Raw genomic sequence first — 20,714 nt, 5'->3', positions numbered from 1 at the left:
TCAATGCCACTTAAAACAGACTCAGGAACTATTTAGAGGCAGGCAAAGGATGGATTTGGTTCATCTGTCATTTTAATCAGCCTTTCTTCACTATTGATGGAGCTCCCAGCCCCCAGAGAGCCACAAACACTGGTTTGTCCCCACAGCTCCATGGGATGCTGTGTCTGGAGGCTCTGGTGCCAGTTCTTGGGCTCACACAGCCTCCAAATTACACCAAACCCCTTTGGCTGCATGGCAGGGTGAGTGGGTGGGTTTAATCTTTATCCTAATTATTGCAGCAAGGTCTGGTGTGGCATTCACATTCTCTGAAAAAATCCCTTCATCCAGGGTTTTTCTCCTGGGAAGCTGAGAGGCCTCAGAGAAAAAGGAAACCAATTCTTATCTCATTTGCTTCTCCTGTGTTGTGCTCATGTGAATATTTAAAAGAGACATTCTATCTCATTGCTTTTCTGTGTTGTCATGTGAATGTGTTTGGAGATTGTTTACCCACAGGTGATTGTTCAATTGGATTCTGCTGTGAGTTGTTTTGGCTCTTTGGCCAATTGGGGCCAAGCTGTGTAGAGACTCTGGAAAGAGTCATGAGTTTTTATTATTATCTTTTTAGCATTCAGTATCTTTTCTGCATTCTTTAGTATAGTATAGTATAGTATTCTCTAATATAATATAGTATTCTAAAATAATAATATTTTAGAATACTATATTGTACTATGTTATATTATTTTAATACTATATTATAAATATAAATTAGCCTTCTGGAGTCAAAAAATAAAATTAGCTCTTCATGGAGTCAGATGCATATTCCTGCCTTCATCAGGGCATTCCCTGCAAATAAAATAGCCTGGGTCATCCATTGAATATTTCTCTGGAGACACAATTTAGACTCAAAAGTATTTTGTGTTAGATCATTCAAATTTCTTCCAAATGCTTCAATTTCCCGCCCAAAAAGCTGAAAGAGGCAGGAGAATGATGCTAGGGTTTGATGAAATATTTCTCAGAGCTCAGAGTGCATGTGAGGATGAGGGAAGCCAGCCACAGAGGATCCTGAATTCCCCAATTGATTTGAGCTCTGGGGTCAATGAGCTCCTCTCCCTCCTTCCTTCGTTACCTCTTGCTTCCACTAATGGTTTCTCTGCTCTGGAGGCTGTGGCTGCTTTGCAGATTTCTGAATATTTCTCTGTCATTTGAGCTGCACCAGTAGGTTTTTGCTCAGGCCTTGAAGTTCTCCAGCGTGTCATCTTGCCAGGCTCATTGATCTCACCCGTTCCCTTTCTTTTTTTCATAATCTTTCATTGGCAGCCCAAGAAAGTTTTAATCTAATTCCTGAACTCTGGCTTTATCTGACAGAAAGGACCAAGACACCATCCTTTATCCTCCTCTGGTGTGAATCTATAGCAAGTTCCAAGGCATAAGCAGCATGTAAAGCCAGGTCTGAGTTCAGCCTGGTTCTTGCTGATTTCCTCTGATTTAGAGAGCAGAGGAGGGTGAGCAGCAAGGAGAGCCCAACCTGGATGAACAAGCGGCAATGCCAGGGTGCAGCCTGAGCAGGTTCCACACCCCAAACCCAGCCCAGGGAACAGCTGCAGGAAGGTGAGAAAAACCAGAGAGGAAAGGAGAGCTCATTGGACTGTACCTTGGAGATGGAAAACAGAAGCAAAAGGTGGCACAGCTGTGCTCAGGGTAACCTTTTGTAAAGCCACAGGAGTGTGGGCTGTGTTTTGTCCATCCTCAGGGATGGTTTTCCCCCAGATCCCTCCCATTCTTGGCACTGCCAGGACCCCAGCTCTGCACTGCCATGTGCCCAGGGCAGGTTTCAGTGCCAGGAGGTTCCTGGCAGGGATCTGAGGCCCTTCTCCAAACAAATCCAACTGTCTGAGCGAGGCCACCCTGGAATGGAGCCACGAACTCTCTACTTGGGTGGTGGCACATCTGGTGGGGAATTACAGAGGGAAGCATCTCCTGATAGAGGCTGTGGGCTGGGCTCTGAGAAGGGGCTGTTGTGAATCTCCAGGGATTCCAGAAGGAAGCGGAGATGATAATTAATGCCTGGTTCAAAAGCAATTATACCAATTATGTTTTTAATTTAATCTCTGCAAAATTTGGGACTCTCAGAAAAATGTAAATAAACAGCTCTAAAAATATTAACATCTCTCCTGTTTAGCATCCTCCCCAGATCCTGGCTAAACGAGCTCATTCCCAGCAGTGCTTGCCTGCCAATCTTGGGCAGAATTTGCAGAGATATTCCTTGGAAATTCCCTCAGTCTTGCTCAAGAACTGCAGGGCTATCCATGGAAAATCATCCCCACAGGGAATAAGTTTGTCCACAGCAAACTGCCACCACATTCCAGTGTTCTGCCAGTGCCCTGACAGGGCCAAACTCCTGCTTGTCAGGATGATGGAAGGTTCTGCTTCTCGGTGACCTAAATCCCACCAATTCCCATGTGCATTGGTGGGAGAATCTCCTAAAATACCAGTTTGTCCCTGCTACTACTGCAGAATGATCAAGGCTTCTCCTTAATCAATCAAAAATGTCATTTCCCCCCACATTTTCAAACTGTTACATACAAGAAGTTATGTGTCTGGATCCCATCCCATCCCATCCCATCCCATCCCACCATCACATGCTCTGGATGCTGTTGTAGGACATAGTATTGACAAAATGATCCAAAGTGACCAAGGGCTCTGGGGAAGCCATCTGAGACACCTCAGGAGGACTTGGCTTCCCAGGTCTCTGCTCTCCAGAATGCAGGACACAGACTTACAGCTGTGTGGGTGACTTGGGCTGAATTTGCCTTTTTCTCTACAAAGCTGTGCACCAGGTCGGCAGCCCCTGCACACCAGAGGCATTGAGACTCCTTTTTTCCAGCTTCTTGAGGGTCTTGTCCTGCCACATCCCAACTAACTGACACCTTAATATTTTAGCCTTTATATTTTTCAAATCCTGTGCTGCATTAGTCCATAACTCCATAGAGAAGTGTTGGCTAACTATCTTCACGTTTGGTCTCAAGGCCTGACATCCAAGGACACCCTACAGCCTCAGGGCCTGAAAAATATAAGGTAAAGCAAAATGTGAGGAGCAAACTGGGGGTATTTTACTTCATTACCTGTAGCTGTAATTAAGGATTAACCCCTGATATGCAAATGGACCAAACTCATAACTGAATGAAAAACTCGTGACCATTTTGGGTGTAGCCTCAGAGGCTTTGGCTGGCCAGGGTGTATCTATTGAAGGCCTTTAATAAATACCTACTCTTATTTTAATCCTGACTAGTGTCTGTCCTAGGGAGCCCCTCCAAGGCACCATCAGTAGCTCTGTTTCCCTTTGTGCTGCAGGTTCAGCCCATATGAGTGGTATGATGCCCACCCCTGCAACCCAGGCTCGGACATCGTGGAGAACAACTTCACCCTCCTGAACCAGGTTCCTGGTTTGGCTGGAGGGTGATCAGAAGGTTTAAACATCCCCCTTATTCTCTTAATGACTATTCTTCAACCCCAAGAATTTGTTTTGTGTGGCAACCTTCCACCCCTGCAACCCGGGCTCGGACATCATAGAGAACAACTTCACCCTCCTGAACAGCTTCTGGTTTGGGATGGGAGCACTGATGCAGCAAGGTAAGGCCACCCACCTGCTCTTAGGGCTTTTTAAATTCAAAATTTGGTTTGGATACAACCTCCCAGCACCTCCTGGCCCCTGCAGCTCCAAGGAGGAACACTGCCTTCATCTCCCTCAGCTGCTTCATTCCGCCACATCCCACAGACTGCAAATTCCTATTTCTGTTAATTCCAACCATTTCTTCCCGAACCAGTTGAGCAGAGGGGCCACGCGGATTTGCTTTTTTGATGGAGCCCCACTTTGGAGATTCTCTCCCAAATTTGTCGTAAACCAGGACTAAATTTGGCGCCCAATGTGGGGCACTAGAAAAGGTTGAGGCTCCAGAACACCTATAGTATATTGACGACATCCTTGTGTGGGGGAACACAGCTGTGGAAATGTTGTTCAGTTTCAGGATCTCTGACCTGGCTCTCTGTCTGTTCTAAATCTACTTTTCCAGCAGACAGGGTGCCTTGCCCTCTGCTCCATCCACATTTTTCCCTTCCCCTGGTCATTCTGAGCAGTGTGAGATGCCCTGAAGCTCCCTAAGTCTGGAGGAGCTGCCCTGGGAGCCTGTGCCCATCAGCCCCTCAGGAGAGCTTCCAGTGGCCACAGGGAGCCCAGAAATGGGGCAGGGGTGGGATTACACCCCTATGTGTGTGAATGGAATAGAGAGATGCAATGAACAGAATAGATCTGTTCAGAAGGCAGCAGGGAGCCGCTCTGAATAAGGAACGAAATTCAGCTGCGATCTAATTGCAGAAAATCCAGGAATAGAAATAAGTGGAAAATGTCAAACATTTGTCACACTTTAATTTACCATGTACCAGTGGTTACATCCAGAGAGCAAAAGAAGCACAGCCTTGGCTCAGTGGCAGGCACAGGGCTGCTCTGAGCTCCGCTGCTGCCTGTAATAGAGATTCCTCCTGGATCTCAGCTGCCCTCGTGGACAGTGACAGTTCCCAGCAAGGCGGTTTAGCAGCATGAATCATCCCTCTTATCAGATGCTGATAAATGAAAAGAGCTATATTCTTTTTAACTCAATTCTGCATCTGAGAAGAAAAATATTTCAAAGCCAGACTGATGTCACAGCATCCAATGCATCAAAGGGCCGGAGATGGAAGAGGGAAGAAGAAGGATCTTGAGGAGAACCAAAGCACCCTCAATATCCAGGACTCCTCCTCTTCCTGGTGTCTCCTTGCTGCACTCTGAAGGGAGGAAAACTACACCCCATGCTCTGCTTTGATGCCACACTGCCTAAAATTGCTTTGCAAAGCCCAATCTTTGTTGCACTTTCCAGGCTGATAAATCCTCTGAGCACAGCTGTTTCAAACCCAAAGCTCTTGCCTGGCTTTAAAAGGTGTTTTGGGTGATTACAAAAATAGCACAACCCATTTAGCCCTTCATGTCTGCTCAATAAAAGTCATTCCAGACCCACTACACCTTTTATGCTGCAACATCTCCTGCTTCCCCATTTCTGACTGGCATTCAAAGCCCTGGACCCTGATAGTGCCTTTCTCTTGGTGTTTGATTTTTTTAAAACCTTGTGTATTTGAACACACTCCCCAGAGTGAGTCTTTTGAAAATAATCTGTATAAAAGCAAAGCCCTTTTTAAATGGCAGAATAAAACACTCATAAAAGTTCATAAATAGCTTGCTATTTAAATCTCATAAAAGCAGCCCAGTTAATTACTTCAGTTTGGATGTTTCCTGTAAATTGGGCACTGTACCCAAGGTCAGTAATCAAGGAAGAGGGTTTTTCTGCAAATACTACAAAAACCCCACTGATGTCCTTGCATGTAAGATGTCTGGATAATTTGCCTCAAAACCAGTTGGCTTTAATTGCATGGCTGTAACAGTTTTGACAGTGAAATCCGACCATATATATATATATATGTGTGTGTGTGTGTGTGTGTGTGTGTGTGTGTGTGTGTGTATGTATGTATGTATATAAAATGTACATATGGATATATAAAATTGGTTTTTTCCCTCTATTTCCTCTGTCCTCCTTCCCCTGTCCCCCAGGCTCGGAGCTGATGCCCAAAGCCCTGTCTACACGGATCATTGGTGGCATATGGTGGTTCTTCACCCTCATTATCATCTCGTCCTACACGGCCAACCTCGCCGCCTTCCTGACCGTGGAGAGGATGGAGTCCCCCATCGACTCGGCAGATGACTTGGCAAAGCAGACAAAAATAGAGTATGGAGCAGTGAAGGATGGAGCTACCATGACCTTCTTCAAGGTGAGACCAGGCAGAGGCTTTCTGCCTTCCAGGCAGAGATGCCAACGGGAGCCAGGACAAAGATCCAAAGACAGAAATCCTCCCAAGCCACCCCTGCTGCTCCTTCTTGCAGCTTCTTTCAGTCTCACATCTTGCCCAGACTGAGACTGTCACTCACCTGAGTCCCACCAAGGCTAAATCCCCCTCCCTGTTGTTAACTGAAGTCACAGGTACAAAATTAAACTGATTTTACACTTTTGCAGGCTCTACCCAATATTGGCTCTGACACCCTAAAATGCAGCATGTGCCAAAGTGCAGCTTCTATTAAAACCCTGCAGAAAGATCTTACATTCTTTAAAGCATCTTCACAATTTCCACATCTGACCCATCCAGCTCCTTCCTTGCCCCATGGAGCCCCCAGGCTGAGCCAGCCAGGCTTCAGGGACAGAGGAGAGCCCAAATGAAACCCACAGCTGGACAGATGTTGCAAAGTGCCCTCCCTGACCTGTATTTTTTACAGCTGAAATATCTTCCTTGTCCTTCAGGTATTCATATCAATGTAATCCAGTTTTATTAACCTCTGAGATCCAGGGCAAGGTAACACTACCAGTGCATCACAATCCAATTGCATTAATTTCGTCTATTTAAAGCATAATTAAATTCAGAAGTCAGTCAGATTCCACCGTAGCCTCAAAAATAGAAAGAAACTGAGAGATGTAAAATGACCTTTAAAACCACTGCTGGCCTGTAAAAACCCAGTTTGAAAAGAGAGAGAATAAAGGGATAGAAATGAAGGGTGATTAAGGAATTATCACCCTGGCAAGGAAAGAGGCCCGAAGGAAGATCCCAGGCTTTGGCTCAGGAATGGGAGCTGGCTCCCCCCCTCACCTCTGGCTCCTTCCCCCTCCACCACCCTAATGCAGAAGGAAATCCATGTGATTAGCACAGTTCAGCCTTTACCAAGCAGTTTGTGATGCAAAATCTGAGCAGGCACACGGCGATGGCCGCTTGATGAGGCCTCAGCAGTTTAATTGGCAAGACTCATTAAAGGAAGGCAATGTGCTGGATTTTAATAATAGAGGGAGCATTGTTCCCATGCAACTTCTGACTCTGATCTGGCTGAGAAGGCACTGTCCTCCCTGATGTGTGTCCTGACTCTGACAGGCAGCAGCAGAGGTGGATAAAGAGCCACAGGGGGGGTGGTTTGCAGTTGACAAAGAGCCACAGAAGGGGTGGTTTGATCTTCAGTGGTTCTGGAAATGCCCAGTTTGCCTCCTGCCATGGAGCTGCAGTTCTGTCCATGGCATAGGCAGATGTGTGGTGGTGTTTTCCAAAGCCAAATAACCCTGGAACAACCAGCAGGGCTGTAACTGTGTGCTTTAACTGTGCCTTCCAATACGAGTTTTATATGGGAATAAAAGGAAACTGTCTCTTTTAACAATCATCAGGACACAGTATATTTATTGCTTCATATCATTATCCATCAGAATCATACTTCAGGCTTCTAACTGCCTTGGCATGGTTTATTGATGCAGAGCATTTTCCTTTCCCTTTTTATTATCACTGTTGTATGGAGATGAATTCTCAGGAATGTCCCTCCTGACAAGCATTTCCATTACTGGAGCAGTGGGAGCTCCCACGTGGGGAGCTCTGCTCACTGGTCCTTCCTGTACAGAGGGATTTGGGACAGACAGGATTTCTCCCAGCTCCAGCAAGGGCTTTGTTCTCACCTGGGTCATTCCTGTGGTGGGTTTGGCTCAGCTGCTCTGTCAGTGCCACCTCCATGGGGACACTGTCACACACAGAGCTCCAGGTGCCAGCTGAGCATCCACCCTCCCACTGGAAGAACAGCACCTGGCTTCCCTGCCTTCCTCTGCCCTGCTCCAGGGGTTCCAGCACAGACAGCCCACATCAGCCAGGGCTCCTGAATCATTCCTGGAGAGCCTGAGCATCCCAGCAACTCTGGACACACCATCCCAGCTCTGAACACACCATCCCAGCAGCTCTGAACACCCTGTCACTGCTGGGACAAAGGACTGATGGCAGCACACCCATGAGGATCTTACCTGCTCTGTGGATTACCTATATATTTAGTACACTTTCGTATATTTATTATATTATTTACCTATATATTTTAGTATATTTTATTTACCTATATATTTTAGTATATTTAGCTATACTTGGCCCAAATTGCTGCCTGGCTCTTAGTGTGGCTGTTCCCCAAATTCATTACCCTCACAGCAGGGTCTCACTTCTTCCTTTCTCCCTGTTCAATCAGCTGCAAGCTGCACACACCAGCCCTGAGCATGCCTGGGCCCTGCAGCCCCTCTGTCAGAGCCCATCCTGACCATGCTGGATCCCCCCAGGAGTGCAGGAGGAGAGCAGCACCCTGACCCTGAGAATGGACAACGGGAGGAAGAGGAAGGCAGAAGCCTTGCATGCTGTTCCATGAGATGGATCCCAAAGCACTGACCTGTGCTCAGGCCTGAGAGCTTGTGCAGAGCTCACCAGGGACACTGCAGAAGTTCCAAATGGAGGTTCTAAATGCAAGTTCCAAATAGAAGTTCCAAATAGAAGTTCCAAATGGAACCAAGACCCCTCTGGAACAGCCCCACAGTGAGGGATTCTGCTCCCACAAAATTTGGCCCCATGCAGCCAAGCAAACCAAGAGATGGAAGAAGAGAGAGCTTTATTGGCACATTCTGACTTCATGGAAAGAACTTTTGAGAAGCTCTTTACTCCCTGGCAATGCAGATTGGGTTACAGGAATAAACACTGATCAATTAATTTAGGAACAGCATCTAGAGTTCATTATAACTCATAAATCCTTCCCACCCTGCAGAGGATGCTGCCTCTCTGAATGGAAAGCCAGATCTCATGTGCAGTTTGGAGTCTGGCTGTGAGTGTGTGTACACAGATACTCATAGAGAAATGTTAAATCCTCAAGACTAAGTATCTTCACTTGGTGGAAATCAATTTATTTTTTTCATACAGGCTGGAATTGAAAATCTTAAGCCTGAAAGTTCCTTTCTTGCCAATTTGGCTGATAAAAAAGCGTATATGTCTTGGCAAGATGCCTGGTAGGGGCTCCTCTAAACGATTCCATTAATTGATTTGGGTGGCTGGCCCTGCAGAACTGCTTATTAAAGGTGGCTCCTGAGCTGTGACTCTGAAGAATGAACTCGGAGGCGTTCTCGGCGTCGCTGCCTTCGCAGGGGCTGGCACTCTGCTTTCACACACACATCTCATTTAGCTCCAACACGGGCTGATTAAGATGCAGAGCACAACAGAGCAGATTCTGGTGTTATTTATCCTGAATAAATCAAGGAGAAGCTCCACTCGTGTGAACAGGAGTGAGACTCGAGCCCGCCGTGTGAGCCACTGTGACCGTGTTCACAGGGGTTCTTGGATGAGGGAAGAGATGGGGATCTGACTCCATGTTTCAGAAGGCTGATTTATTATTTTATTTTATATATATTACATTAAAACTATACTAAAAGAATAGAAGAAAGGATTTCATCAAAAGATTAGCTAAGAATAGAATAAGAAGGATAGATAACAAAGGTTTGTGGCTCTGCTCTCTGTGCAAGCCAGCTGACTGTGACTGGCCATTAATTACAAACATCCAACATGGGCCAATCACAAATCCACCTGTTGCATTCCACAGCAGCAGATAACCATTGCCTACACTTTGTTCCTGAGGCCTCTCAGCTTGTCAGGAGGAAAAAATCCGAAGGAGAGGATTTTTCATAAAAGATGTCTGTGACAAGCCACGGCTGCAGCAGCAGCAGCCCTTGATAATTAGCAATATCTCCATCATTCCCAACATCTCAGGGCTCCTGACACAGGAACTTCTCTGCCAGTGTCAGATCATTTGTCTTAATGCTTCAGAGCACCCAAGCAGCTCCTCATCTACCTTTGGCAGCAAAGCTGTCACTGAGTGGGACCTGGGGACATCTCAGAGGATGTGAGGGCAGAGGAGGGTCCCTTTACCCACAATCATGAGATATGCTTCTTTTATGAGCCCACAAATAAGTAAATGGTGAATCTCTTGAGAAGAAATTAGCACCCAGCCACAGCACAGCAAATACCACATCAGACCAGTAACTAATTCCAGTTATTAAAGTTAAACTATGGTAAAACCAGGGGTGTAGCAAAATTAAATGTACACACAAATAAAGAATACAGAAAAAACATCAGCAAAATAAATACAATTTAAGTCATTCCTTATTACTAAATTACTACTAAGATGGTTTTGCTTATTTCTGCGCTGCAGTCCTGGCTGACAACATCCAAATTCCCATCAATAAGCAAGAGCTTTGAAGTGTGCCCCAAGTATTTGAGAGGAGGAAGGGGAGAAATGAACTTTTCCTTAAAAACTACTAAACATGTTCTGTGGCTTAATTGTGTGTGAGCTGGAGCCGGGCCACTCCTGCCCTCGCTGCTCCTGTGATTGGGGATTGATGACCAACATCACTCCCACAGCTGCTTCTGGGTTTGTAGCAAACCATCACTCTGTGAGGGCTGGGCTGGGAATTACAGCTGGGCAATTTTCCCTTGGAAAAGCAGTTTTCTCATCAGGTTTGAGAGCCTGAGGCTGCCCTGAGCAGGGCTGGGTGTGAGCTGCCCTGGCAGCACCAAATGGCCTCCTGGAGGGACCCCCAGCTCCTCTGCCCTGCTGGGTCTCTGTCACAGACAACTTTTATGGAAAATCCTTTCCTTAGGATTTTTCCTCCTGAGAAGCTGAGATGCCTCAGGAACAAAATGTAAACATTGATTATCTGCTGCTGTGGAATGCAACAGGTGCATCTGTGATTGGTCTCATAGAGTTGTTTCTAATTAATGGCCAATCACAGTCAGCTGGCTTAGACTCTGTCCAAGACAGAAGCTTTTGTTATCATTCCTTTCTATTCTTAGCTAGCCTTCTGATGAAACCTTTTCTTCTATTCTTTTAGTATAGTTTTAATGTAATATATATCATAAAATAATAAATCAGTCTTCTGAAACATGGAGTGAAATCCTCATCTCTTCCCTCATCCTGAGACCCCTGTGAACGCGGTCACAGGTCTCAGCCCCGAGCCCAGATCTCTGTCCCCGCTCTCTTTGGGCACAGTGAGCAGTGACAGCAGTGACAGCAGTGACAGCAGTGACAGCAGTGGCAGCAGTGGCAGCAGCTCCATCCTCCCTGCCAGCCCTTCCCAGGTGTGCCCCAGCTGCTGCAGGTGTGCTCCACCCCTGGCAGGGCTGAGCTGGGCTCAAAGCAGCACAGCCACAAGTGACAAACCTGAGCTCTTCCTGGCATCCCAAACACAATTAAGTCCCTTCAAGCTGGTCAGGAGTAGTGATTTAAGAGAAGAAGAGAAAAGTGGTTTTTCTCTTCCAGGGAGCCCTGTCTCGTGTAATTTCAGTTGCCTGAAGAGGTCCAGTGCCTCATGCAAGTCCCATTTGCTTCACTAAATGCAGCCTATTGATTTTTTGCCAGTTTATTTTGCTCTGTGCTCTAAACTGGGAGAACACTGATGTTAAAAGCTCTGTGTCAACACTCAAGGAGCATTAAATGCAGAAAGAGAAGAAGAGAGAGGGAGAGCCAAGGAATCCAGAGGCCTCTGATGTGAACTATATAAATGTTAAACAAGTCCTTATCAGCCAACCGAGCACACGATTCATTTCAATTACCCATTGTAATGTACAGATATTTAATAATCCTTTTGGAGGCTACATTTCTTGCTGCTCTTTGAGGTTTGATAGATGCCACAAATCTACCTTACAGGCACTGGTCCAGGTTTTCAGGCGAGGGAGATTATCCTGCCTCTTGAATGAAGTTTGCTCCAGCACATCCACTGCTGAGCATTCATCAAGTGGATTATAACGAGCACAAGCTTTAATGGAGAAGAAATGAATCCCTGAGTATTTCAGTCAGTAGAAGGGGCCCACAGGGTTAAAGGCAGAGGAACAGCCTTTGTTTGAACAGCACTGCACTACCCAGCTTCGGGGTGATGAGCTTTTGTTTAACTTTGGCTAAACACGCTGGAATAAAGGAGGTGGATGGGCAAAGCACATGGAAAACGAAGCATTACAAGGGACTTTCAGCTGCCTCACCATTATTTATTATGGTTTTATCAGAAGAACCCGTGCTGGCACATTTTGGGTGATACTGACAAAATGATGGGGAGCTGTGGCGGCAGCAGTTGGGCTGGGCTTGGGCTCCATCTCCTGCTTTCTCATGGAAGGACAGAGACCTGTGGCGAGATAAACGAGGCTGAAATCACAGCTCTGCAGCAGCCACTGAGAGGCCACCCTGATTCCAGACGCAGCACAGGGAATTATCTGCCCCCTGACTTATCAGCCAGCTCCAGGCTCACCGAGCAGTACAGGGGATGAAGAGGTTTGCCTGCCTAAGCTGCCTCTTATGAAATAAGAAGGCAAAAACAGATCCAGGTAAAACAAGAAATGGGGCAGGAAAGAAGAACGGTGCATAAAGGAGCTGGCAGCAGTGGGAACACAAGCCTGAATATCCAAGTGTTGTCCCAGGGCTGGTCTGAGGGAGAAGCACTGACCCACAGGAGCACTGGGACCAGCAAAGGGCAAGAGAACACTGCTCTGCCTGTCTGGGAAATGTTCCTGAACTAAAGCCAGTTCTGACCATAATCTGGTCTAGTGGGAGGTGTCCCTGCCCATGGCAGGGGGGGACAGGATGAGCTTTAAGGATGAGCTTTTTTCCCAGCTCAAACCATTCTGTGATTCTGAGATCTGTGCCTTTTGTGATGACTGACAGGGACAACTCAGAAGGTGCTCGTAGATAAATGGTACTTTTCAAATGTTATGGCAAGACATAAAATAACCATATTTCTTCTCACTCAACACATTTTCTGTAAGAAAAAAAAACATTCACATGAATAGCAAGCTAGAAAACATATTCCATCCTTTGCAACAGAATGTCTGCTGATAGTGGAAGAATATCCATGTTTATTTTTAGCCGTAAGACAATCTTCTTGAATATCTCTGTGCTTCTGTTTACGTGGGTACGTTAAATCTGTTTGGCAGTTGCACATATCTCAGAGGAGACTCGTTTCCTTGCCATGCTTGAGGAAAGACAAAAATATCAGAGTGTGTGTAGAGAAAACCACATCCTCCAAAACTCTCTGTTCTTTCTGCATGCAGAAACATTACAGGGTAAACAAATGCTGGGTAGGAAGTGAACACATTTAAGCAGATGTAAGTGAATACGTTTAAGCCAATGGCCTGGGAGTTAAGGGGGCTGCAGGGCTTTGGGCAGGTTCAGTTCCACCTCAGGACCTGAAGCACATGCACAGTGGGGTGTTTGCTGCCACCCTTGTGTCTCTTTAAGGCAACATAAATCCAAACAATGCTGGGAGGTGAAGGGATTTAAGACAAAGTAAAATTCATGGTTGCTCCATTGTGTGATCTGCTCTCAACTATTATTATTGTTATTATTATTATTATTATTATTACTATTACTATTACTATTACTATCACTATTACTATTATTATTATTTAATGAAAAGTTATCAGCTTTCTGCAAATGGAGAATTCATTCTTATTTTGATGATGGGGGGGGTATCGTTTTTCCAGAAATCCAAAATCTCCACGTTTGAAAAAATGTGGGCATTCATGAGCAGCAAACCCACAGCCCTGGTGAAGAACAACGAGGAGGGGATCCAGCGAACCCTGACCGCTGATTATGCTCTGCTGATGGAATCCACCACCATCGAGTACATCACCCAGAGGAACTGCAACCTCACCCAGATCGGAGGGCTCATCGACACCAAAGGCTATGGCATTGGGACACCCATGGGTAAGTGACAGTCCTGCAGTGACCCTGAGGGGAGCTGGTCACCACAAACACAACGCAGGTGATTGTTGCATTGTGATTTCAGCATTTACCTCAGAAACTCAGTTCCTCCCCTGATGATTCCCTCCCAGGTGTGTCAGTCACCTCACCTTTGCCCTCCCAGCACTGTCTGTCACTCCTGGCATTTCAGAAGGGCCCCGAGTGATTGGCAGATTCAAAGGATGCCCTCTACCCCTGGGGGGCATTGGGCCATCCAAGTGTCCTTTGTCCCTTTGTCCCTCCCCTCCTGTCCCTGCTTGGTGGCTCCCTGCCCCTTCCCTGCCCCTCTCCCCGGGGTTCAAAGGAGCAGCAACCACGGGCTCAGGGAGTTCTGTTGGAGCTGCTGCTGCATTCAGAGGCCTGTGGGCCAGAATAAAGCTCTGCATCCAAACCCTCCATCAGAACCGACTCCTTTCCTTCACCATCGCCTTAAAGCTTCTCTGCCAGAGGGAAACCTGAGGAGCAGCCCCTGTTATGGGGGGAAGCTCCATCCCAGCACCACCAGAGCTCCTGCAGGCCTGGCCTTGTCTTCACATGCCAACTGCAGCACCCAGGCAGGCAAAAGTGTCTGTGGGGTGAAACACCACACACCCAGCCAGCCCAAAGTGTCTGTGGGGTGAAAACACGACAGCTGCCACTATTTGGTCAAGCAGCAAGGGCCAGACAAGCTCAGGCACGTCCCGTCTGGCTATATTGGTAAATATTCCAATAAGTGATTAAGATAATTCACTCCCAGCAGCAAATTTCCAAATACCACTGTCTGCCCGTTGAAGAGAGGTCTGAACTGCACTGCTTAACACGGACACTTTCCCTGCTGGGTGGGATTTTTGTCCCCCTTTCCCTCTGTGTTTAACGCTGTCCCCACCCCCAGGGTCACCATACAGGGACAAGATCACCATCGCCATCCTGCAGCTCCAGGAGGAGGACAAGCTGCACGTCATGAAGGAGAAGTGGTGGCGGGGGAATGGCTGCCCTGAGGATGAGAACAAGGAGGCCAGTGCTCTGGGCGTGCAGAACATTGGGGGCATCTTCATTGTCCTGGCAGCAGGCCTGGTGCTGTCTGTCTTTGTGGCCATGGTGGAGTTCATCTACAAGCTGCGCAAAACGGCGGAGCGAGAGCAGGTACTGACTGATTCCCCTGATTCTCTGTGTCCCCTTAGCCCAGGTGTGCATGCTGACCCCAGAGACAGGCAGGGAGAGGGCAGAGGGATCCAGCCTGGCACCCATAAAATGCCATCCCCACAGGCTCACTGGGCTATCCCTCTGATGGCCTCCACTCGGGGCAAAGTCACATCTGCTCTGATCAGAGTCTGCTGCTGCTGCTGCAGCCAGAGCAGGACACATTGGTAGGGTGGTTTAGAGCAAGCTGACAAATAAATCATTGAAACATAGGCAGAAGTCCCTAGGAGGGGTGTTTCTCAGCTGTTGCACCCTCTTGAAATCACCTTGCACGTTCCAGGTGTGACTATACATGCCTTCTCCCCAGTTCTGTTCAAAGAGGAACAAGTCAGGGCTCACCAGGAAGCCTCACACTGTCTCACAACTCAGCCACACTCACAGACACAGCCCATCATTGCTGATCAGTGTTCAGGAAAAAACAGAACTGCTTTTATGTCCTTCTCCTGCCCTGGGTGTCCCAGTGCAGTAAGTGGAACGTGCACTTGTGTGCATGACCAGAAACCAAGGCGAGCTGCCCTCATGATGGACTGGACAGAGAAAGGAAAGCTGCCCAGTAGCAGGAGTTCCTCTAAAATCTCTAAATTCCTTAAAGTTTATGTCTCAGCATCACCCTCACTGTCCCTAGTAAAATGGGAGAACAGTGGCTGACAGGCTATGGAGCTTTACAGTTCCACACTAACAAATAGCAGAATTACAAATATCTGAAAATGATAAAAGCTGAAATGCTAAGGCATCACCCCCACGGTCCCAAATAAAATGGGAGAACAGTGGCTGACAGGCTATGGAGCTTTACAGTTACACATTAACAAATTGCTGAAAAATATAAGAGCTAAAATGCTAAGGCATCACTCCCACTGTCCCAAACGAAATGGGAGAACAGTGGCTGATGAGCTTTACAGTTCCACCCTAACGAATTGCAGGATTACAAAAAAAAAGATAAAAGCTGAAATGCTAAGGCATCACTCCCACTATCCCAAATAAAATGGGAGAAGAGTGGCTGAGAGATGCTTTACAGTTCCACTCTAACAAATTGCAGGACTTCAAATATCTGAAAAATGTAAGAGCTGAAATGCTAAGGCATCACTCCCACTATCCCAAATAAAATGGGAGAAAGGTGGCTGACAGGCACTTTACAGTTCCATAGTAATGAATTTCAGGATTACAAAAAAATAATGATAAAAGCTGAAATGCTAAGGCATCACCCCCACTGTCCCAAATAAAATGGGAGAAGAGTGGCTGAGAGGCGCTTTACAGTTCCACCCTAACAAACTGCAGGATTACAAATATCTGAAAAATATAAGAGCTGAAATGCTAAGGCATTAAGGCATTACCCTCACTGTCCCCAGTAAAGTGGGAGAACAGTGGCTGATGAGCGTTACAGTTCCACGCTAACAAGTTGCAGGATTACAAAAGCAAATGATAAAAGCTGAAATGCTAAGGCATCACCCCCACTGTCCCCAGCGCTCCTTCTGCAGCGCCATGGCCGACGAGATCCGGCTGTCTCTCACCTGCCAGCGCCGGGTCAAGCACAAGCCCCAGCCCCCCGTGATGGTGAAGACGGACGCCGTGATCAACATGCACACCTTCAACGACCGCCGGCTGCCCGGCAAGGACAGCATGACCTGCAACACCGGACTGGCACCTGTGTTCCCCTAGGGAATGGCACTGGGGCGGGTGGGAGGGAAGGAATGGCGGCAGACACGGCTGGATGCACCCTGAACTAGGGAAGAATGGATTAAAAAACATGAGAGAAAAAAAAAGAAAAAAAAAAGCCTGGTTTGTTCATTTCGAGAACAAGGCCTTTGCAAGCCAGCTGCATCCATCACCGCAGAGGAGCCAGAACTTCCAAGCACGGACAGTAACATGGGTCTTGGGGCTTTTTGCATTTGTTTTGTTACTTTTCATTCCTTTTTTTTTTTTTTTAATGCTTCGATCCTCCAGGCCTCATGGAGTCCAACCACCACCCAGGAGTCTGATGTTTACACACTGCAAACAGGCGGAGGTGAAGCAGAATTGAGCCAACCCCGAGCGGGTGAGGAGGAGCCGCGAGCGTGGCTCCATCAGCACGGCAATAAACAGGAACACTCGGTCAGGTGTGAGCACCTGGCCCACACCGACACACACAGCACATTTTTGGAATGGGAGAGGCATCTGGGAAGCCCCAGGATGGGGGAGGCTGTGCTTGCCCCAGAGCAGCTGGCGGTGGCCCTCACCTCGCGGCTGTGCTGGCCGCAGCCCCCCGGAGCGGGACAGCCACGTGGCAGCAGCGTGGTGGCACAAGGTGACACAAGCTCCTCAGCAGACCCAGGGCAGCTGGCTGGGAAGGGGAAGGTGAGCCTGAAATGTACCCAAGCTCTGGGCCAGGGAGGGCACAGCGTGGCATGCACAGGACATCCTGCACCTCCGAGTGACAGCAACCACGCTCCCCAAGCCAAGCTGCAGCCCAGGGTGACACCATGATCTCCAGGTTCTCAGCTCTGCCTCTGCTCTTCCTGCAAAGCTCAGTCTCTCCTGCAGAGAAGCATGGGAAGCAACCATGTCCACAGGCTCCAGCAGCAGCAGCAGGAGCAGAGCTGCTTCCAAGAGCCAAAAATACCGATTTCCATGAAATTCAGCAGTGCTGAACTGCAGCTCCACACTGGGAGGGACTGTGGGCCTGGTTGAGGACTAAGTGCTCTCCATGGCATCAAGGACCTGAAAGATGAATCTCAGCCAAAGCTGACCTGGGAGAAGCAGAGCCAAGCCTGGGATTCCTCCTGCTCTGACCACGAACTGCCACCCCTCAGGCAGCCTCTCCATGGGATTTAAGCAAACACACACTAAATTGTTTTTAGGAAATCTTCCATGAATTGACTTCTTATTTTCAGGTTGCTTAACCCAGAAGGTTGGTCCTGCAGATGAATTTAGGCAGAATTACCAAAGACCCCTCTGCTGACCTAAGGTAACACTCGAGTTACTTCCCTCAGCTCCATCCCTGCCAGGGGACCTGGCAGCCAGTGGGATTCATTCACAAAATCAAACAAACGGAAATTCCTCTGCCCACCTTAACCCAGGATGTCACACATGTGATGCAAAGGTGCTTAAAGGCTCTGGTTTAACCACTGGTGGTGTAGAAAACAGCAACACCCTTCCCCTGCAGGGGTAAGAGGGACAGAGACCCTGCAGGACCCCACCTGTGTGGAGGGCAGGGATGGAGCAGTGCCCGAGCCCTGGCTCAGAGGGTGCTGAGGCCACCACAGCCCTCCTGAGCTCACAGCCATTCTGGAAAGTTTATCCTTGCCCAAAGGACAAAACCTGACTGATTTTGGATTTTTCCCCACCTCTCCCTCTCCATGCTCAGTTGGGAAGGTTGTCTCCAGCTGAGCAGAATTAGCAGATCAGCTCAAGGGGGAAGAGCTGTTCCCCCACCCCACCATGGAGCACAGTTTGTCCTTATTTTGCTTCTTCCATGATGTAAAGAAACAACAGAGTGACCCCAAGAAAAGCCAGGTGATTTGTCATATTTTGACTCAAGTAAAGATATGCAAAGAATTTACATTCATTTTCACCTTTTCACAAAAAACATGAAAAATTAGGGATGAAAGTTGCCAATGCAATGGGCATCAGATTCTTACCAGTTTGCTGCACAAATACCTTGAGCAGAGGACAAGCTGAAGTGTGGGGCAGCTTCCCAAAGCTAATGACATGCTTTCTGTATTCCTTTGCAAATCCTTAGGCTTCTCAGAGCAGTAGATTTTATGTTTTCCTTGCGGATTTCTAAGCTCTAAAAAAAAAAAATAGCAGAGATGCAAACAAAGCCTGAAACTGGCTTTAAATGTCCAGAGAGTAAAATACCACAGAAATCAGCATTCGTTTTGCTTCTTGGCAGATTTTTTAAAAAATAAATAAATATTGCTAACACCACAAACCCCATTTATTTATTGACACCAGCCTGATTTGATTTTACTCACAAATGTAACAGGTGAGCATCTGGAATTACTGGTGTACAAACCCTTTTTCCTCCCATCCCTACACCCCTAAATCAGCCGCGAACTGCAGCCAAATTCCTGCATCTACACCACGGCTTTGTGCTGATCTCTTGGAACGCTTGACATCCAACAAGGGAATGTTCTGCAGCACCCAAAAAATGCAGAGGGACCCCAGGCTGGTGCAGAGCCTTGCCCCTGGCCCCGCTCACTGTGACCCGAGGGGAAATGCAGGATTTCAGCCCCAGCCTTCCTGCGGGACCGGGGGCAGCTTGGCCAGGAGAGCTCCCAGAGCCTCCCCGTGTGCTCCAAAGCCATTTCTGGTCATGCCAGAGGAGGAGCAGCCAGCCCAGGGCCTCACAGCCACGTCCTTGGAGGCTTGGGAAGGGACAGACACAATGACAAAGCCTCAAAGCCTTCCGTGAGCGCGTCCGTGACTGGCGACAACTCAGTCTGGAATCATCGGACTTCCAACGCTGTTCCTTCCTTCGCTTGGAAAACTGAGCAGGAATACAGAAAAAGCAGGTTTGGGTTATTAAACTGTATCTAAACTGTCGTCACCTCGGCTCACCATCCCCTTATCACTTGCTTTTTCCCTCCAACTCTCCTGTGAGACAGAGCAGGGATGGCCAGCAGCTTCCCCGGGGTGGAATTTCTGTTTGGAGTCAACCAACAGCACGTGCCAGGTCTGGTGTGGAGGGGACAGACCCACAGAGAGATGGAATATGCAAAGGGGAGCCAGCTCTGGGCACCCACTGCTCCACCTGGGTGCCAGCACAGAGGCTCTCCAGGAAGGGGACAGCAAAGGGACATTGTGGGGCCTGGTGGCTTCACCCAGTGCTCACCCCAGCATCCAGCTCGGGGCTGGCAGGGCAGGGGCATCCCCAGGCATTGGCATCATGAGCCCTCTGCTCTGTACCTTACTTTGACATGTTTCTCAAAAAACAAAAAAAAAATAAAATAAAAATTAAAAAAAAAAATAAACAGAAAAGAGTGGGAAAAAGGAAAAAATATTCTCCGTGACATTCAGGGGATTTTCCTTTGTGGACATGCAGAATTTCTATGAATATAGTTTTTTGTAAACATTTTGTAACAATTTTGGTTTCATAGTAACTGTGTTACTTGCTGATCATTCTAGGCCGATGTAAATACAATTTCCAAAAAATAAAAAAAAAAAAAGAAAAAATTCTGATTATTTTCCTTTTTAAGACACTGTGATATATCAAAGTGCACAGTTTGCTGTATGAAGTAATATGGTTTTAAATTTTAAATAAATAATTTCTAGAAAATAATGAAGTTTGTGCCTGTTTATACTTAACATGTCCCTTCTTGCTCAGATTCTGTCCCAGACTCCCACTGTTTAACAACATCCCAACTTTATCAGCCAGTGATGATAAAACCGGTTCCCAACTGCACCCAAACACCTGGGAAATGCTGTTTCCAAGGTGCTCACCAAGGGGGTTGAGGCACATTTGGGGCAGTGGTGATGGTCTCAGGAGAGGAAGGGAAGGTCCCAATTTTGGCCAGAGGGAGGGAAGAGACAATGAGGCTCAGACAGAGCAGTTCTCCCTGCCCTCACAGCTTGGTATCAGACAGGTAATTAAACCTGGATATTCCATTAGAGCCATCCATCCACAGGAGCTCTCTCTGCCGTGCTTTGCCTGCAGGCTGCCTCAGCTTTTCATCACAGAGAGGTGCAGGAGCCCCAGCAAGGCCTCCAGGTTCATAAAGGCTCTGTTTGCCTCTTCCCTCCCATGTAAGTCAAAAATCTTATTAGCCCCATAAAAGCTGAGAGCACCCTAAAGGCCAGTGTTTATTAGTCTGAATCTTTATGGCTCCGCTTTGTTATATCCAGGCAGGGAGGAAACATCTGTGGTTCCTGGGATGGAAGCAGGGAGTGCTGTTGG

General features: G+C 47.5%; 1 protein-coding gene across 3 annotated transcripts in view; it reads left to right on the top strand.

The window, feature by feature from the left end:
- Positions 1-19,791, top strand: part of GRIK3 (glutamate ionotropic receptor kainate type subunit 3) — a 125,612-nt gene extending 105,821 nt beyond the window's left edge. The window contains exons 12-17 of one of the 3 annotated variants that reach the window (XM_064731846.1): positions 3,331-3,412; positions 3,573-3,609; positions 5,615-5,832; positions 13,405-13,627; positions 14,535-14,785; positions 16,784-19,791. In XM_064731846.1, coding sequence (XP_064587916.1) covers positions 3,331-3,412; positions 3,573-3,609; positions 5,615-5,832; positions 13,405-13,627; positions 14,535-14,785; positions 16,784-17,302 — 1,330 coding nt within the window. In that variant the 3' untranslated portion in view covers positions 17,303-19,791. Of the gene's footprint in view, positions 1-3,330; positions 3,413-3,542; positions 3,610-5,614; positions 5,833-13,404; positions 13,628-14,534; positions 14,786-16,303; positions 16,533-16,783 lie in introns of those variants that run through there. The other 2 variants (XM_064731848.1, XM_064731847.1) reach the window with 2 other exon arrangements.
- Positions 19,792-20,714: the final 923 nt, after the last annotated feature.

This window comes from Zonotrichia leucophrys, chromosome 23 (genome assembly GCF_028769735.1).
Source record: "Zonotrichia leucophrys gambelii isolate GWCS_2022_RI chromosome 23, RI_Zleu_2.0, whole genome shotgun sequence".
In the NCBI taxonomy this organism is placed as follows: domain Eukaryota; kingdom Metazoa; phylum Chordata; class Aves; order Passeriformes; family Passerellidae; genus Zonotrichia; species Zonotrichia leucophrys.
The sequence above is the reverse complement of the archived record's forward strand: the minus strand, read 5'-3'. Positions and strand labels throughout refer to the sequence as shown.